Here is a 20,504-nt window from a genome sequence, read left to right as displayed (position 1 = left end):
CTGGGCACACTGCTGGCTCATATTCAGGCAGCTGTCAACCAACATCCCCAGGTCCTTTTCCTCTCGGCAGCTTTCCAGCCACTCTTCCCCAAACCTGTAGTGTTGCATGGAGTTGTTGTGACCGAAGTGCAGGATCTGACACTTGACCTTGTTGAATCTCATAGAATTGGACTCGGCCCATTGATCCAGCCTGTCCAGGTCCCTCTGTAGAGCCTTCCTCCCCTCGAGCAGATCAACGCTCCCACCCAGCTTGGTGTTGTTGAATGAAATGAAAATCTATTTGGAATCCCTTATAAGTTCATATAGGGTCTTGCATCCCATTTTTAAATTTCATTCTGTTTCTATTATTCTACTTCTAAGTTATCCTGCTTTTGTTTTATGATACTATGATCTGGTTATGTATCCAGTATGTCTACCACCTTGCCTTATCAGCATATTTCGTTAGTATACTCCTGCATTTCCTGCCAACAATATTAATGAGATGCAAAATAAATCCAGTCCCAGAAACTGGTCTATATTCAGTTCTATGAATTCTGTATCAACCCTCAGTCTTTTTTATGTAACCAATAGGAATGTCACCTTTAGCCAGCTCTTAAAATGCTTTAATAATTTAGGAACTAATTTACATCTCCTCCAACTGAAATTGTTTCCCATTTGATGCTGTGTCAAACATTCCTTTGTCTAGAAAATTAACTATTTTATTAAAGGTGTTGTAGCATGGCTGTCTTCCTCATGCTGTAGGATGTACATGCCACTGCAAAGTGACAAACCTAAACTCTTTTCCATTCGTGATTTTACTCTGTTCTATATCTACACAAAATTAATTGCCTCTTATAATTCTCCTGAATTATTTATGGGAGGCATCAACTTAAAACAGTGTTCTTGTAATCAAACCCATACTGCAGTTTGTCCCACTTTCAGATTACCTGCCTACTTTGTTTCCTTTTAAATTTGCATCTAGGTTAGGTTAATGGACCCGTAATTGTCATGGTCAACCTTGCTGAGAGTAAATCTGACCCAGATAGTATATGAGACATCTATCCTAAAATGATTGTGACTCAGATTTTTTCCATACTGTTTTTATTCTTGTGATCTACAGCATTACTTGGTATCTGTAAAGCTGCCCTTCTTCCTTTATTTCTGTCTTTCCTTAACAAGGTATATTCTGTATTCCAAATGTTTGATTTCTGTGTATAGCTATATCAAGAGCTATATTGATTTCTAGTTTCTTGTGCAATACCAGCACAATCCCCTCACTTTATTATCCAGTCGTCTTGAGTTCAAGTTGAGATGTTTAACTGTTTTGTGAATTGTTCATCAAAAAATGTTTACTTACCGTATTTCACCATTTGACTATTTCCAGCAGCATTTGGAATTTCTCCTGTGTGTCAGTCCTGAACTTCTAAGTCTTTGCTTGTTCTTTATATCAGATATGAAGATCTCTTAAATATTTCCCTACCTTTCACCTGTACACTTAACTTGTTAGTTGTTCTTTCAAGTAAAAGCAAAAGGGGAAAAGACAGTCAAATGTTGTTTGAGTCTGCAAAATTTCTAGGGCTGCCTTGTAGTCTTAGTGATTGGGATGTCCCTTGAGACTCATTATCCTTGGTTTTGTGTACATTGAGAATAAATTTTAGAGATAGTCCAACATGTATCTGCCAAGTCCTTGCTGCAGGTGGCAGTTGACAAGTTCTCTGGTTTAACCAAGCAGTGCCAGCAATTTGGCATTTCTTGACTTTGGAGTACATCAAGTGGTTGAAATCCAATGCTGGATGCCTGGTAGGTAATATGCAAAATGTTATTCAAAAGTTATGTATGTAACATTAGCAGCATTTTGCATGAGTAAATGTCGGTGGTGGTTCCTTATTTCAAAAACCATTTGAGAACTATGCCAAAGTTACTTGGTGACTAAACTCACTCTTCAGTACTAGATAGCACCTTGCTACTCTGCCACTTCTCCAGAACGGTATTTAACCCTGCCATATTCTGTCTTGCTCCTGGCAAATCTCTGAATTACTAACTTGCCACTATAATTAGCATACCGTATTAAGCCAGGGACAGTTCTTTCAGTCTAATTGTAGAGTGATTCTGTTATGAAGTAAACAAATGTCCAAAGCCACTAGTGCCCAGGAATCCCTGGTGTTGTAAGGTGTTTAGGTACAATACTTGCCAGTGTTATCAGACTGGAACCTACAAAGCTTACCTTAAAATAAGCAGTAGTCACCTGAGCCTGGCAGTGCTATCCAGCGGTTTTGACAAGAGGAGTTCTTCACATGAGACAGATTTATGTTATGCCTCAGGTAGCTGATAATAAATGATGAAACACTTCCATGAGTTCCAGTGAGAAAACTTTCTGGTAAACATCAGGCTTGGAGTAATCTACCGGTCAAGTCTACCACTTGGACATGATGTGTTAAAAGCAGAATGATTGGTAGAATGCTTTTGAGAAACACTTTTTTTTAAAATCCTAGATTTGCTATTGAACGCTAGTTTATATGGAAATTGAGAGATCTGACAAATAACACTATTGCACAGTCTAGCAGTTATGTAATGTTAAAGACTTCTACTGGATTTGTGGCTGTCATAATTGCTTTTCTTGCTTGTTTTTATTTAGCCATTTGATTCTTAATAAAATGTGTGCATTATTCAAGTCACTGGAACATCCTGCAAACAAAGACATCTTTTCTTCCATGAACAGAATATGGAAAATTATTATGTTAAAGTTTAGAGTCCTTATCAGTGTAGTTGAGTGAGACCTTTCAGATTCTCTGTGGGGTTAATCTTTTTATCTACTATCCTTAGTTTAACATTATAAATACCTGAGATGTAGTCATCACAGAACTTGTTTCCCTAGGCTGTCATTAATGTTGGTGAATTAAGATACTGACCTTGATGTCCATTGTTCAAGGTTTTTGAGGGCTTTGATCTATCTAACTGTATGTAGTGGGCACTTTTTAAATTGTGTGTCTGCTGTTGCTTTAATTCATTGCCTCAGGATCTGAGGAATCAAACCTTGATACTTTCTTTGAGCACAGGTTTCATCCTATATTATTATTATTATTATTATGCCAGTGGATAGTGCCAACAAACGTTTACTTTCTTCAAAATGAGGACTGTTCTCAAAATAATTTATTTGGAGTTTTTTCTACAAAGGTATGATGGATTTGTATTGCAGTTTTTCAGCATAGTGTGCAGGTATAAAAGGTAATTTTAAATGAATTGGTTTGAGTATCTCAAGTAGCCTAGCCATGGCAGCTCAGTGTTGTGCAACCCTGATTTATCTTGCTTCTTAGGAGAGTAAACTTTTGTTGTCTTTAAGCTAGGTTGCTTCCATTCCTATGCTACCTCACTTAACCCTGCCTTTCATATATCTGTATTACCAGTTGTACCTTGTGAACAATTCTATCTACATTCTCTTTTACAAAATAAAACCTAGATGCTATGAAAAGCTTTGGCTGGGACTTGCTAAGTCTTCTTTTCTAACCTTGTTCTAATACAGAGATTCTCAAATCATGGTTTTGACATTACATAAAATTATCTTTTTCTTTGCAAAACTGATACATGTGATGTTAGGCAGGTGGTTAGTCTGTTGTACAGAGCAATCTGTGTCAGACCACTTCTGAGTATCTTTCAAGGCGTAACAACTGCTAATGACCTGACATGGTTCATATTTTCAACTAACTACAGCTAGGAGACTGGGCACATTCTGACTTCTTCATGCTGTCTTCTCACCTGCTAGTTGCAGCACTGTAGGTGCTGATCTGCTCAGGAAAGGTGGCTTGATCTGGGAGAGTGGGAGATACAGTTGCTTCATTTATTTTCCTGATGTGCTGTGCGTGTTTGTTCTAGGTGAGCAAAACCAGCAAACCTAACAGCTGACCAAGCTATTGGCAGTACTCGGATCAAATAGTTTTCAAAGCAACACGTAATCATGTTAAATAACTGCACTTCAGGACAGTTTGTACTCCTCCCTCTCCCTCTGACATTTTTGTTTTGTTCAGAGTAAATTAAAATGTTAGAAGGGACAGTTAAAGCTGCTCTGCTTTCATATGCCCTTTGAGGTTTTTCCTGAAGTGGGAACAAATGGCTCCTTGGCCTTTGTGGCTTACCTGGATGTTGCAGAAGCTTGTGATGCTACTGCCCTGACTTCTGTTAGTGCAAGTGTCTAGCAACTCACCTTGACAAGGATGTTAAATGCCAAGTTAATGACCCAGCTGTATTGAGAAGATATTTTTCAAGTTTTATGAAAATCTTAACTGTACGTGTCAGTTGTCTTTATTGGCCTCCACATCAGTCTTTTGAGTGTGTAGTTTTGACTGCCAGCCCTGCCTTAATCCTGAAAATGTTAATGAGAATTACAATTATAAATCCTAAATTTGTTTCAAAAAAGGGCTCTTGTTAGCTCAGTGTTTTTAATTTTAATAATGCCATGTTAATTGGAATACTGTAGTTTTTGACAGAAAGACTCCTTATATGTGTTTGATTTAGAGCTTGAGCAAAATGAGCTTTTCTGCTTCTAATCACCCAAATCGTTTGAATCTTGGTGAGTTGCAGACAAAGAACATATTTCAAATCAATATTATTATGGAAAAAGACTTAAGTTATAGTGACAACTACCGGTTTGTTTTGAATTCAGCAATGTTGAATTTATTGTTATTTTTATAGGATAAATCTATATTAGAATGTCTAAATAAATAAGAAGTCTGATTACTTGGAAAGCTCTTGGCCAATTTTGTCTGTGATATTGATCAGTTCTCAAGACAAATCACTGGCCACACTCTTGATGGGGATGTGGAAAACCAAGACATGTTTTTTTGACAAAATGTGCTAACTAGTTAAAGGGAATAGAAAGCTGTCTTTTTGTCAGAGGAAAGACAAATGTTTCAGTTAATGGTTTTAGTCATCAAGCAAACTCTTCAGAAATAGGTCACTAACACTAAAAATATATTTTGTCTTAAACTTTTCAAGAATTTTATCTCTGTCCCCCCCCCCCCCTTTTTTTTTGTTGGACTCTTTTTAAAGAGGAAATTAGTGAAAATAGAAAGCTCAGAGCTTTGCTGTTGTATCTACCAAACAAGTCAAAGACAGATCTTGACCAGATTTCTGCTCATTTGCATGTGTCATTTAGCAAAGGAAAGTATTAAAATCTTCTGAAAGTATTAAAACTCTACTGATATCAATGACCGTTGTATATTGTGGTCCCTTTTCATATTCCCAGAAACGCTTTGATTTCATGAAGGGAGCAGACAGAATTTTTGCGGCCTCCTCCCTCGTCCTTGTTCCCAAGTGATCTTGCAGTTCTTTCTTCTTATGTGATCAAAATGCAAGTTTCAGCTTGCCTGCAGTTCCTGTCGCCTGCCGCGCAGGCAGGCTCTGTTTGAATGCTTTGATGAATACGAGCACCCGAAGTGTGTGACATGAAAAGTATGCATTTTGATGATATTATGGACTTGTTTCTCAGCTGATGGCATGGCTGGGAAGGGAGGGAAGTGATGGTGATGGATTGTCCTTAAAGCATGCATTAGGGCATGGGCAGTCTACTTCTGCTAAAAGGCTGAGCTGCTTTGGTTTAGGAGTTCTATGATCTGCTCTCTTAATCCTCACAATAACTCTGAAACAGTACTGCTGACTTGGAGGGATTAGTAATCATATTAATGCATAGCATCTTACAGTTGTTAATGAATTCTATGTGATAAGTGCTTCACAACTTCTGCCAGACTACTTTTGGATGTTTAGAATAAAGAAATATCCTGCTCTGACTTCTTTTGCTGTAACTGAGTGAAATATACATTTACATACAGAATGAAAAATACATTTACTGTATTAATGCAGCCACAAAATGTGACATCACAAATTTTAAAAGTATGGCTGCCAAGAAATTATTTTGGAAACTTTGTTTTCTCTGCTTTTAAACTATATGCTTTCAAAATGTTAAGTTTCAGGCAATTTCTAAAATTGACTTTCAGGATGCCTATTCCTTTTTTCTTATCCCTCACTCCATTAAAAATCCGATTGCCGAGATTTCTGTTTTGTTTCTCAGTTTCATATTATGTATAACACAGGATTTTACTTTCCAATAAAAGTTCCACTATTATAATGTGATACAGGAGGAGAGCAAAGATGATTCTTGAAAGCTGAGTCTGCTGTGGAGCAGCTGAGGTTATCACAGTAAACCCTATCAGCCTTACATGGGGGAATATTTCTTTCTTACCCCAGAAGTCAAGTTACGCATCAGCCAAGCAATTGAACCAGTAATACAAATTGAACTTTGTATTATTGTGCTATATAGAAAGAGTCAATGGCCAAATAACTAGATCTCCTTTCAGTCCTCTCTGTCTTTTCCCTTATAAGTGCCAGTAAATAGATATTCTAGGACTGGTTTAATTTCTGCTTACATTTCTAACACTGTTTATTTCTATCTTGTCCAGTTCTTTGCCTTAACAATTAAGCTAACAAGCTATAAGTTTATTGGGGTTTTTTATCTCCACTGGAGATTTTAAAAAGAAAAAAAAAGTGGACTTTTTCAGAACTTCACTGTTTTATGGTTAAAAATAGTTTTCTGATTTCCTTGTAAGGTCTCAGTGTTCTCTCTTAACAGTGCAGGAACTATTTCTCCATTATGCAAAATGTAGTTGGTATTTCAACTGACTGATGTTATTTCTTCGTAGGTGGACATATAGATACAGGCATAATAACCCAAATTGTTAGGCTGTAACTACTTTTTCTCTCTGCATGCCACTGTCACCTAACAGTCTTACAAAGCAAATTATTTGTTTGCCACTGCCTTTCTTAATCTTTATGAAGTTCATACACTACTGTGGACCTAATAAATAATTCTGCTTTTGTAATCACAAATGAATGGGTTTGGTATCTTAAACTAAGTTATATGGTACATTGATACACTTCAGAAATATTAGATCTCCATTCTACTGACAGAACTGGACAGCAGTCAATAAAAGCTCACATTGTGTTATCCCTTCAGATAAGTAGCCCTCTTAATTTGTTGTGTTGTGTGTGTCCATCCCCCCTCCTCCCCCCTTTTCTTCTTTTGAAGATGATATCTGGGCCTTTGCCCTTTGGGCAGTAGGACCTCCATTTGTGGAGGAAAGCGTTGTTCTTTTGGGGGAAGCAAGGAAAGCTGAGGGCCAGGAGGAAGTGAGACAGGAGAAATGTAGCACCCGTTTAGAAGTACTTCTTTGTCCTGTACTTCACTTACAGCGTGGAGTCTTTGCATGGGCTGAGTATCTCAGGAGTTCTGGTGTGATGGTAAAGCAGTAGACCACTGAAGCTGCCTCAAAAGTAGCCCTTTACCTTCTGTTTGGGTTCAGGTTGTTTAAACCACTTTAATTTCTGCAGTGCATTTGAGAGAACCTCTTGATCTTCTGCTGTTTCAAAGTCAGGAAAAATATTTTAGAGCTTTCTTGCAGGAGCATCCTAGCAGTTTTAATTAGCTCTCTACTGAGCAAATCTACACGCTTTGCCCATGGATAACCCTCTTAAGGAAGAACATGTGTCTGGACTAGCTTCAGTCCTGTACCTAGACCTCTGCAAAAGGAGTTTAGATGTAAATATTTGTCTCTTCTAGAATATTACAGATTGGGAATGTGATTAAGGGGTCAGTTTTGTTTTTTTCTTGGCGTGCTATCTTATCTCTTGATAATAAATATGATGCCCTGAAGCCTTTTAGAAATTCAAAATATTTTTGTGGTTGAGTTCTCTGTTTTCTGAGAAGTCATTAGATTTTTGCTCTTAAAACATAAGCGAAGCAGTTTAATTTTACATTTCTTTCAGATTTAATATTTCTAGATAGTTGAGTATTTAATTTTCGGAGAAGGTGTCAAGGATATCCAGCTTTTAATTACATCATCTACTACCTCCTTGTGCTGTAGTGACTTCTATTCAAAGCTTATAGAGAGCATTGAAAATATTAATGAATTATATCTTATATTCCATGCTGAGATTTTTGAGGCTCTGTGTATGTTGGGGAATGTAGGAATACAAGTAGATGTTGTAAGTCACCAGTTAATTAACCTAGACAGAGAGTCCTAAACAACAGCATATTTTACCTGAAGCATAGCATATTTTAACCATGGGGGAGCTTTGAGGGGATTTTCTGTATTTCCCTACAAATTTTGAAAAGGGTAAACAGGCTTCCACATAAACCTGGGAGAAGGTTTCTCTTTCTTAGCTTCCTCAGTGGACTCCTTAAAATCAGTTCACTGACAGCAACAGGTAGAAGGCCACTGACCTTAGCAGCTCTGAAAAGGCACAGCAGGAAGATGATCAGATCATTATACAACAAGCTTCAATCTGTTTCTAGTGTTTTAAGTCTTTACCAAGCCAGTTATCCATAGTTCTACTCATGTTTGGGATGCTAATAACCTGTTTGTATTCACCAGGCTACCTCTAAGCCCCCTAAATAAATAAACTCTGAAAAAAAAAATTTTTTTTTTTGCTTCATTTCCCTTAGTTGGAAATGTTAAACTGTTTTGCATTGCTCTGAACTGTGAATGAGAGAGAAAAATTCTTGCCGATGTGTTTTCTGGGCACAAGATCATGCGAACGCAGATGGTCCTATTGGCGGAGAGTTCTATAGAACATTTCAACTTGTATTTGAGGAGGAGGAGAACATTACTGTAATTGCTGTAGTATTTAGAGTTGTTTACCACTTCTTCCTCTTCTCCCCACAAAAGAAAAAGCTAATCCCTTTAAGTTGAACATACAGATTTCTCACCTAATTAGATTTGGGTATGACCATTAATTTAAGGACTTGCAGGTGAGGATGAGAACTGGTAATTCTGTATTCAGGTACTTGCCCCCATTCCCCCTGAAATATTTTAGATGTTGGTCCAGTTAGAAAACAGTGATGATGCATGTTTCAAAATCAACATATTGATAACATTAACCTGTGGTATTTATGTTGTCACAGCTCTTTAATGTTGAAAGGTGTTGAGCCACAAAGTACCTGTGAATTGGAGGTGGATGCAGTAGCTGCTGACATTTTAAATCAACTGGATATTGAAGGTGAAGTGTTAATAACTTTCCATGTAAAATGTTTTAGGACAGGAACTATATTGTCATCTTTTTATAAGGTTCAGCTTAGTTAAGCCACAATCTAGATTTCAGTGTTAGTGAATTGTTGATCTACAAATGTATAAAGTTTAAAAAAAAAAATAAAAAATTGAATGAACTCCAGAAGAAAACAGGTTTTAAGAATAGCATATTGTCAGAGCAATAGAAAGAGATTTTTGTTAATGCATAACAGAAGGTTTCAGACCTATAAGGAGAGCAAGTGAAATATCAACATCAAGTATGTGTGTGTATGTACATACATCTGTATATACATATGCATACTTGGTGAAAAGACCAGCAAAAGCCAAAGATCTATAAAACAAATAGGAGACCTAGAAAACAAAGTTACACCTTAACTTTAACATAACACAGAATCCTAGAGTAAGGCAAGAATTGCAATTAAAAAAATAACAGGTTAATATGACAAAAGACATGAAGAAGAGTGTCAGAACCTAATTTGAGGGGAAGATGCTTTTCATCACATTGACAGACTTCCCTTCATGTATTGTTGCGTATTTCAGCCCAGATTGGCAGGAACCCTGGTTTGCAAGCTATATGGGAAGATGAAAAGCAGCGACGGAGACAGAAATGTGAATCTTCTCAGATTAAGCCACCTGAGTCACAAGGTAAAAAAAAATTAAAAAAACAAAAAAATTGTGCAGCTGTTTATCAAATACTGTGAATGAGAAGCAAGCAGGAGGCAGAATTTAAATCTGTATATCAAGTTTGAGAGTTTTTTAGATGTGTTGTTGTTTCAGTTCCAGTCTTACTGATTGCCCAGTATGTGTATTCCAATTTTAAAAGCAAGATACATAACCTTGCCTAAAACCATCTTGATTCAGCTAGCTGCAAAGCATTCTAGGCAGAATGAATGGTAATGACAGTTAAGATTGCATGCTTTATGATGGAAAAAGTTTAAATGTTTAAATACTGGCAAAATCAAATCTCTTATCCTGAAGCTTTCTGTGGCAGTTTATACACAAGGGCAGTTCCTTTAAATTTCTGTGGAATTATAGCTAAGGTGTTGTTAGATGAAAATTCTAAAAAGATGGACAAATCCCTGTATTTTTATGTAAAATTCATTGCACAGGGAAGACCGTGCTCTGCAAATTAACTGCATAATGAACAGAGCTCTTCTCTGTAGAATTTAGGCAGTGTTTCTTCTAAAATATGAATGATATTTGGCAAGTAAGACAGAGGATTGCAAAAAGAAAAGAGGCAGGTTCCTGGCTAAGGCAGACTGCTTTCTGACTGTGTTTTTTTCCTGCATTTGTGTATAATGTTATTCAGGCTGCATAAACCAGACTTTTTGAAATTGTTCACTGATTGTTCTTTTTCCTGGATGCTCACCTTGGTGTAATTGCAACATGATTTGTAAATGCTGTTGATACTCGCAGTTGCAAATGAGATCAATGGCAGTATGTGAAGTACTTTCAAGTGTTTAAATATACTTGAAAAATCAGCCCTCAAATCTGGCACTTAAAATTAGCAGACACTTCAACTTTGAGCCATTTCCTAATAGAATTAATAATTTTAGCTGCTCTCTGTGTTGAGAGGTCAAAGTAAATCTGAATAACAAATATTTTTTAAATTTTAAAGACCGTGGATTTGTGCCAGCAACAGAGAGTGAAAAATTTTTTCAGAAGAGACTTAAAGAAATCCTCAAGCAAAATGACTTCTCTGTGTAAGTGTTTAGCCATTTGCCATAAAGTATAGTATTCTATGCAAACCTTAAATATGCGTTTAAAAATTGGTTTTCAATTAACTAGAACGTTGTCAGGATCAGTGGACTACAGTAATGGATCAGAGGAGTTCTCTGCTGAGCTAACACTACATTCTGAGGTACTTTCTCCTGAAGCCTTTCAGTGTACGCCAGCTAATATGGTAGAAGTGCATAAAGATAAAAAGATGAACAAAGGTGAGTATTTTTAATAGCATAATTGTTTAGGCATAAATCTATGTCATGCTTTGGCTGCTTATACTATTAGCAGAAGTAAGCCGAGGAAGATCTGATTGTCAGTTGCAAAAAAATGAAGAGTAGTTTTGCTTTTATTTTCATCATTGTTACAGTAAGCCTTTTTAAAATTGCCATAGCAAATAATGGAAACATACTTGAATAGTAAAATCCATTTTAAAGTGGCTTGCTTTCATAATGTATTGATGTCTGTGACTCTCTGAAGTTTTATCCTTTTGCTTTTTTTCTTTTAAAGAATCCAATAGGATGCATACTGATAAAGAAGAGGAAGCACTTATTAATGAAGAAGCAATTTTAAACATTGTGGAGAATAGTCAGAGCTTTCAGCCTTTGTCTCAAAGACTGAGTCAGACTACAGTTTTTAGTGAGTATGACTGGAATGTCTTTTCTTCCAGACTATTTTATTGTTCCCCAGTCTTTGTTGTTTTCACTTACTTTCATGACTGGTAACTAAGTAGTTTACCTCAGGGAGTTTGTCAAGCAGATTGAGACTTCACGCACACACACACACGCACACGCACACACGCACCCTACTACCACCACCAAAAAACTACCTTATCTTTTCTAAAAATGTCACCAGGACAGCATATCTGTAGAGGCTACTGTGCTTTACTGGTTCACTAAGCCTGTCCTCTTGCCAGATCAGCTCAATGCAATCTCTTATGGTTATTGCTCTTCCTTATGCTCCTAGGGTTATAGGACTAAAACTATCAGAATAAAGAGGATTTTGACTGTCTATCCATGATATTCTTGCAGTTACTGCATCTTTCTTACAGTTATGGTAGAGAACATGCTCATGGGCTATCTTTAGAAGCTCAGCTGTCTGGAGATGCTGGGGGATAGTAGGCTGATAATGAGAGACAAGTTGCAGCAGAGCATTTCCCAAAATGTATGGGTACAAAAGAATGGTTGAAGGCAAAGAAACAAGAAGTAAAACATTAAAGGGGGAGAAAAACCGTGACAGCAAACAAATGTGGATGGCATGAGAGGGAAACAACAATAAAATAACACAACAGAAGAACTTGTATGAAAAGTTACTTCAGGTAGAACTAGTTCAAATACTCTAGAGGAGACGAAAAGCACATAGTTCATGCTATGTCTACATACATTCTTATGCAAATATAAGATATAATGTTAATATGCACTAAAGTTGATACTACAAGGTGCAGGATATCTAAAACCCATAGCCTCCAGTCTTTTGATACATATGTGGTGTGAATATGTGCATGGGCAACAAGATGCAATATGGGCAACAATGTATGTCTATGGGTAATACAATATACAACAATATACGATCTTTTCTTGCAAAGAAGGGAGGAGTGGATGGAGTGAGATTGAGAGTTTTTTTCAGTGCTGTTTTATTTTGCAGAAAGCAGGCAAGATTTTGGTTATGGAAATTTTATAGGCAAGGATTTGGATTTATTGAGAGAACTATAAGTAAAGAAGTTATGTGGAAGCTGGCAAACATGAGCATTGATTTTTTTTTTTTTTTTTTTTTTTTTTTTGAGTGAGAAGGTAGTGCTGAGAGGATGAGAAGTGGCTAAAATAATATATAGGGTATGTCTCATGACTATGCATGTGAATTGCTCAACCAAATAGGAGTGTTGAGAAGATCTGGTTTTTTTCCAGTGGCTAGGGAATCAAATGGAGATTTTATGACTCTTTCTTTTTGGTCGTGTCCTCCCCCCGCCTTCTTCTTATCATGGGGCTACTAATTGCTGGTGTCTTGTTGTGTGACCATGGGTAACTGGGTAACATCTGCATCTTTGGGTCTCTTATGCTCTTTCATAGCATGGCCTAGTGTTTACTATGCCTTTGTAGAGTCATAGTGTCACAGGGGCTGTGAAGCGCACCACTTCTACTACTACTGCTGCTGCTGTGAAGTACACAACAAGCTTTACATTAATGGGAAGTAAAGGTTGGAGTTTAATGATGGACCTCACAAAGGGCAAAGGAGCCAAGAACAGAAAGTACAATTGAAAGTGGGTTAATTCAGAACTCTGGCAAAGGGGATGGTTTCCATTCTAAACGGTTGCATGGTGTCTTGTGAAGCCTTTGTAAAATATGGAAAATGCCTTCCTCACCGATGTTGAGACCTATTTTATATGATTCTCAGGATCATTGTAAATCATATGATATTTCCTGAGGAAGGAAAGTAGAGATTGTAGTTCTTCAGCCAGAGGAGGAGGACAGAGGAGTAACAAAGATGCCTGGTAGACTGGAGATCATAAGTTGGTTATGAGGTCAGATGAAAGGTAAGCAGGAGGAGAGTGAGAAAAAATTGTGACTTGGAAGGTTGTTTAAGAAATAAAAATAAAGAATGAGAAGGCAAGTCCATAAGTTAGTGTAAGCTTGGGTCAAATAAAGGAAAATAAAATTTAAGGGAGAAGTGAAATCGGAGAAACTTTCAGTGTTTAGAGGAACCTAGGAAGAGAATAGGTTATAGTGAAAAGGGAGATAAAGTTAAGCATTATAGTAAAGGACAGAAGGAAAGAACAACTAGTTGATCAAAATCAGCATCACCTGTCATAAGATTCAGTGATTGAAAGTCTTCCACAGAGAAGTGCCCAACAAAGTTAATGCAGCCATTGAAATGGTGAGAGCAGGAGAAGGCAGTGATGCTTCAGAAGTTGGCACTCACACTGAAATAAAAGGGGAAAGTGAGGCTTTACTGAATGTGAGGAGGTGATTGGAGGGGAGGGGAGGGGGGGGGGGGAGAGACAGAGAAGTTTTTCCACTAAATCTACTACAATCAGGAGAGGAGGGCAGAAATAAAAAAAGAAGGTTGCCAAGATTCTTGAAAAAGAGCTAGAAAAGATAACAAATCATAAAACTTGAAAAAATAAGATATTAAAAGAGTTTTGTTTCTGTAGCCTGCCTTGATTTAGACAGTAACAAACTAGTAGATTTTAAAATGTTGAGGGTTTTTTTGTTTTGTTTGTTTGGTTTTGGTTTTTACTGGTAGACTATAACTAGTCATTTACAAGTAGAACAAAATATAGATTCTACTTGTATGGGCTTTTTCTGCAGTGGACAGTAGTGCTGATGAGGCCATGATTGATCTGTTGGCTGGATTGGAGAATGATGGCTATCAGATGGGACATCACAAAACACTCTCTCACCATCGTTCTCTTGGAAGCTGTCGAAATTCTCAGAACAGTGATGATGAAGAAAATGAGCCACAGTGTGAGAAAGAAGAAATGGAACTGAGCTTGTTAATGTCCCAAAGGTGGGACAGTAGCATTGAAGAGCCTGGGCCAAAAAGAAGGTATATATGTGATTTTCTTTTCTTAATATGTTATTTTCTGCCAGATCCTTCCTCCCTCCCACCCTGTTTTCAAGTGTGCTATAAGCCCAGTGAGCTGTAGAGAGGTCTCTGTTGACAGCATTGGAAAAATCTATGCAGATCTTGGGATAGAATGCAGTTGTTCAGATGATGCTGTGAATCGTCAGTTTTATATGGAAATAAAGATTAAATGTTCAAGTTTGGCTAGACCTAAGCGTCTACTTTGCCGTTTGAGGAAAAATTGAGTAGGTTTTTTTGTCCTACAAATCCAAATACAAAAAACTTTAGTTGTAACCTCCTTTTTAAGGTCACACATTGGATGTAGTACAAATGTTAAGGTGTATCTTGTACATCTCATATGCCTGTAACTTTTACTGAAGTGAATATTTAAGAAGTATTCTTGTGAAGACTGACCCAGAAGCCTGAGAAAAACACCCATTTGTTTCCATGCTTGAAGCTTAAATCAAAACACGAGTGTTGCTCACTCTGCTGGACTGCTAAAGGTCAGCAACTTGAATATTTTTAAGGCCAAGATTCTTGGAACGCCTTCTCAGGTTGTAATTACCTTTTGTACAGTCTGCACTGACAGGCGTTGAAAGAAGCTATATCCAGTTTCTCTTCACCCCTGCTTTGGGCAGACCTTCTGGTATTTATAATTCTATTTGAAAGATGAGAGACTTCACAGACATAACTTTTTTTTTTTTTAATCAGAAATCATAATTATGCTATGATTCAGAGAGCAACAGAGGCATAGAAATATTTAATCTTTTCTTTCCTGCAGACATACAGAAAAGTTGTAACAGAATCAGAAGTTACATCATTAGTCTCCTAGTTCTAGGGATAATTCATCTCTAAAGCTACTTTTCCGATCTGACCTTTGATTTTCTTAGTTTTTAATCCCTCACAGTAGTCTGAAAAGTTGGAATTTCCATCTGAAACACATAAAGTTAATCTTCAGTTTAGTAGCAGTTTCTGTGTAAAACCAGCCTATATCTTGCAGAATTTATTAGCTCAGGCACAGCTCTGTATGGGCATGACTGTACTGGAGACAGGTAGGATCCTGAAGCAATTAACTGTTTTATGCAATAAAGAATCCTATTTAAAAACTCATAACTTGATGAGCTGGCTCATGAATAACTCACTCATATACGCCTACATCTTAATCCCAGACGGAAAGCACTAGGGAGAATATACATACCAGGTGCCTCCACAGGGGGCCAACTTGTGTTCAGAGGGAATTACAAGCTTTGTTTCTGATCTCTGCAGAATTTGGACTGACTTCAGAAGAGAGCATGAGTATCTCTGCCCCCTGCATGATTCTGTTCATGTAGAAAGAGCCAGTTTGAGTCTAACAATTGATCCAACCTTATTCTGCTCAGGGTCATTCTATCTGTGCTGCTTCCTAATGCATCCTACTGTATCTATACTATTACTTTTCTGTTATTGGTTATTCACCTGTCATGGTTTAACCCCAGGTGGCAACTAAGCACCACACAGCCGCTCACTCACTCCCCTCCGGCGGGATGGGGGAGAGAATCAGAAGGGTAAAAGTGAGAAAACTCGTGGGTTGAGATAAAGACAGTTTAATAGGTAAAGCAAAAGCTGTGCACACAAGCAAAGCAAAACAAGGAATTCATTCACTACTTCCCCTTGGCAGGCAGGTGTTCAGCCATCTCCAGGAAAGCAGGGCTCCATCATATGTAATGGTTAGTTGGGAAGACAAAACACCATAACTCTGAACGTTCCCCCCCCTTCCTTATTCTTCCCCCAGCTTTATATGCTGAGCATGCCATCATTATGGTATGGAATATCCCTTTGGCCAGTTGGGGTCAGCTGTCCCAGCTGTGTCCCCTCCCAACTTCTTGTGCACCTGGTAGAGCATGGGAAGCTGAATAGTCCTTGATTTAGTGTAAGCACTACTTAGCAACAACTAAAACATCTCTGTATTATCAATGCTGTTTTCAGCACAAATCCAAAATGTAGCCCCATACTAGCTACTATGAAGAAAATTAACTCTATCCCAGCCAAAACCAGCACATCACCAATCTTCCATTATCTCAAAAAATATATTGAGATAATGAGGAGTAACAACACCCTCGTGACTGAATTAAATGGCTTGGGTTTGATTTGTGCTGAACTGGAGCAAAAAGCCCATCAAAACCTGGACCGATTCATGTATGGTGGTATCATGCTGTGTTACACAGATTTTCCTGGAATCTAAACTGGTGGGTTTGAATGCAGAGAGATCCAAGTTGTTATCTGCAGAAGTTGTCTCCAGCCTGACTGGGTTTACTAAAGTTGACAAAGATTGGCTTCATGCACAGGATTATAGCATAATTCAGGTTGTAAGAAACATCTAAATGCTATGTAGTCCAGTGCCCTGGTCAAAGCAGCTTTGGATAGATCAGTTGCTCAGGTCTTTGTCTGGTCAAGGTTTGAGTGTCTCCAAAGACAAAGATTGTATAGTCTATATGGGCAACTGTTCCAGTGTTTGAACACCCTCATAATGAAGAGTGTTTTCCTTGTACGTAACATTCCCTGAGGCAGCCCTGTGCCCATTGCCCTTTTCCCATCACCGCGCACCTCTGAATCTGGTTTCATCTTCTTTATACCCACTCATTGGATACTTGACAAGTGCAACAAGATCTCCTCTTAGTTTTTTCTCAAGGCTGAATAAATCCTGTTCCCTTAGCTTCTCCTTATACATCATGTGCTCTTGCCCCCAGTCACCGTGGTGCTCCTCAGCTGGATTTGTTCCAGTTTGTCAGTGTCTGTCTTGTAGTGGACAGACAAAACAGAGCACAATACTCCAGATGCAGCCTCACAACTACTGGAATTGGCTAGAGTCTTGCAGTCACAGCCCAAGATGCAACTGGCCACCTTTGCTATAAAGGCACAGTACACACTCTGAGGTTCAACTAGTTGTCCACCAGGGCTTTTGCATCCTTTTCCACAAAGCCACTTCCTAGCCAGCTGTCTCCCTGCATGTAGCAGTGCATGGGGTTATTTCATCCCATTTGTGGGACATTTGGATTTGTCTTTTTTGAAGTCCATGAGATTCCTGTCAGCTCATTCCCCAGCCTATTGAGATCCCTTGGAATAGCAGCCCTACTCTCCAGAGTATTGATTGCCCTCCCCAGTTTGATATTCATTTGCATATAGAGCTGAATGTCTTTGCACTGTACTTTTCCATGTTTTGGGAACATAGAAGAGGGAGAACTAAGCTCACTTAGGTTATGGCCACTGTGTACCTAGTTGTGCTTGTTTGTTAGATCTCTCTTCCGAGTCATGCTGCTTCCAGACTTGAGTTAGTCTGGAAATTATGTAGCCATATTTGAGCCTATTGTTCCTGAACTAATAAACATGGCTTGATCTAAGTTGGCTCTGAGCACATTCAGATGTCTGTGGTGTTTTGATCCACATAATTCATGCTCTGGTCAAACTCCACAGATAAGAATTCTTCAAAAGTAGACTGTATATAGGTTACTGTGGATTTTCCTTCCTGTAACTTCAAAACCTTTGTATTTATATGTTTCAAGGTAATACACAATAATGTTTTGATATATCAAGCTACTAGGACAGATTATTACTGTCTTAAAAACAACAAACAAACACACAAACAAAAAACCCCCCCAAACCTCAGTTCCTTAATATTTATCAGGGTTTCTCTCTTGTAGCCACAGAATAGCTTATTTCTATGAAGAATTATGTCCATCTCATGCTTTATTTTAAAGAAGAATAAATCAAATTCCTGAGTGCTTCTAGAGTTGTAATATACCGGAGAGCTTGTTTTTTGGGGTTTTCTTTTTTCCCCATATAAAGCCATGCCACCTTAAAAAACTGAAAAATTCATAGAAGCTTTTCTTTGTAGATTTACTTAATTTTTTTTTCCCCAGCAGATTTATGACATGTAAAAATGGCGGTGTAGAACAGTTAACTTAGTAAAAGCAGCTTAAGTATTAGTAACAGCAGCTTCAGAATTTCAAGGAGGGATGGAAACAAACATTGTTTTGGTGGTTGTGCTTTAGTTAAGCCTGCCAAGAGACAGAATTGTTATAATGCAGTAAAGATTCTTTAAAAAAAAAAATAAACATCTGTCTGCTAAGGGCTAAACTGAAATAATTTTGCATAGTTGGTTTAGTCTTCAAATTTCAAGCACTTTCAAGCAATGAAATAAAATTTCAGTAAAATTGAAATAAAATTAAGCACTAAATGCTTTCTCTCTAGCTTCTTAAGCTGGTGAATCCTGCTGGGTTCGTCTGTGGTTTTTAAATGGTTGGCTACCACTGTTGCCTCTTAAAATAGTAACATTACATAATATTTTGAGTTTCTCAGTGAGAAATGTAACAATTCTTTTGTTTGTTTCCCCTTGCTCCCCCAAATTACACGACCATATAGCACCACACCCCTTTGATTTGAGGTTCCCTGTGGCTGTTGGTATTTTGTAAGAGAAGTATTGTGCATTAAGTAGTCCCTTCATTTTCCGTAGGTCAGCCGGCAAAAACATGCATCGAAGTTCAACAGAAGAGGATTCATCTTCAGAGGAAGAAATGGAGTGGAGTGGTAACGATATGCTCCTAACTAATCTCTCTATACCTCAGTTAGATGGGACTGCAGATGAAAATGGTGGTAAGTAAATAGAAAAATGGCTTTGGAAGTTGAATTACTACCTGGGTCATAGTTCATTTTCAGATCAATTTGCTAATTCTCAAAAGTGCTAACCGTTTTTAATTCTTGGTTCAATTGGAAGGAAATGCTCTCAATGGATTGCAGATTCAGGCCCTTAACATCTTCCTTATAAGCCAATAATATTTTAATCTCAATGCCCTCTACAAATTACCAGAATCTGCTTTTCCTATTGTATTAATGATCAAAAAAAGGGCATGGTTTAATTAGTTTTATGGAAAAGATAGTTACCTTGTTGCAAGGGGTATTTTTCTGTTACTACTTGTTATGCAAATATGGTATTAAAATTAATGATTATGTAGGATCATTTATCCTACTAGGATTTCATTGTAAATAGTAAATGTATTATTGTGTAAATTTAGTTGATTCTTTGCTTTGCCACGCATGCTAAAATACAGTGAGCCTTTGTTTGAGCCAGTGTTTCATTCAGCAGATTGCAGGTCCACATCTTGGGATTGCATGAGTTAAAACTATGCAGTGGCAAAGCTGATGCAGAAGAAACTGCCTTTCAAAATCTGTAAAAAATTAAATTAATCTGTAGAGATATCTCTTGCCATCTTTTTATAACCTGCTGTCTTTGATCAAAATAACCTTAGTTAATAGAATGCACGCTTTGAGGTTAGGCAAATATATAAATATCATTATTTGTTTCATGAGACAATCTACATATTTTCGTATTTATAAAATTCTGTTGAGCAAAACAATGTAAAATGTATGGGTCTTGTGGGGAAAAATATATATCTGTATCCAGGGTTTTCTCAGTATTAGGTTCACTTTTGTTCTTGGTCTAATCAACAGTAATTGTTCTTCTTTGTTTAGAAATATTGTATTAGTCATACTTCATTGCCTTTAAAATTTGAAATTTGTGGTTAACATCACTTTGTACAGAAGCTTCTTTCTTAATCCATAGTACAAACTGGTTAATGTAAAATCTTGTTTGTGCTCATGCATGTACCTAATTTCCTATTATTGCATTTGCTCTTCGGGGCAGGAATGTAATTCTTTACAAAATTTCTGTATTAGTTCATGTCTCTTGAAGCTATTTGACAAAAATAACAAGCATCATATATTAGTATATAAAATACGTACGTCTTAATATATCTGTTAGCAACTCTGTATTAGAGAAAGTGAGCTACATGATCTTATTACATAGACAACTACAGCTGTTCTTTTGTGTTAACTGTTTAAAGCATAGTTTGCTTTTTCCTTTGCTGTTATAGGAATAATGGTAGGGTCAATACATGACTTGATGTACTACTAATATGATTTGGATTTGCAAAATATACAATTGTAATTTCCTTATTTGCAGTACTTTGTAATTTGATTTAAAAAGGGATGCTTCTGGCTAATGAGACTGTATCTTAAATCATTGTTTAAATTTTAGAATATTTTAATTATGAAATATCACATGCATAAGAAGAGTGTCAGCTTAGAATGAGTTTATTACTGTGAACTTCTACATCAACTTCTTATAATAAGAGATAC

General features: G+C 37.3%; 1 protein-coding gene across 6 annotated transcripts in view; it reads left to right on the top strand.

Moving 5' to 3' along the window:
• Positions 1-20,504, top strand: part of REV3L (REV3 like, DNA directed polymerase zeta catalytic subunit) — a 129,925-nt gene that overhangs the window by 62,863 nt on the left and 46,558 nt on the right. For 4 of the 6 annotated variants that reach the window (XM_072855691.1, XM_072855690.1, XM_072855692.1 and 1 more), the window contains 7 exons: positions 8,930-9,024; positions 9,594-9,698; positions 10,672-10,756; positions 10,842-10,990; positions 11,283-11,411; positions 14,078-14,315; positions 18,823-18,962. In XM_072855691.1, the coding sequence (XP_072711792.1) occupies positions 8,930-9,024; positions 9,594-9,698; positions 10,672-10,756; positions 10,842-10,990; positions 11,283-11,411; positions 14,078-14,315; positions 18,823-18,962 (941 nt within the window). Of the gene's footprint in view, positions 1-8,929; positions 9,025-9,593; positions 9,699-10,671; positions 10,757-10,841; positions 10,991-11,282; positions 11,412-13,173; positions 13,303-14,077; positions 14,316-18,822; positions 18,963-20,504 lie in introns of those variants that run through there. The other 2 variants (XM_072855693.1, XM_072855694.1) reach the window with 2 other exon arrangements.

This window comes from Ciconia boyciana, chromosome 3 (assembly GCF_034638445.1).
Source record: "Ciconia boyciana chromosome 3, ASM3463844v1, whole genome shotgun sequence".
NCBI classification, from domain to species: Eukaryota; Metazoa; Chordata; class Aves; order Ciconiiformes; family Ciconiidae; genus Ciconia; species Ciconia boyciana.
Note: the sequence above shows the minus strand (reverse complement) of the source record. Positions and strands in the feature narration are given on the sequence as shown.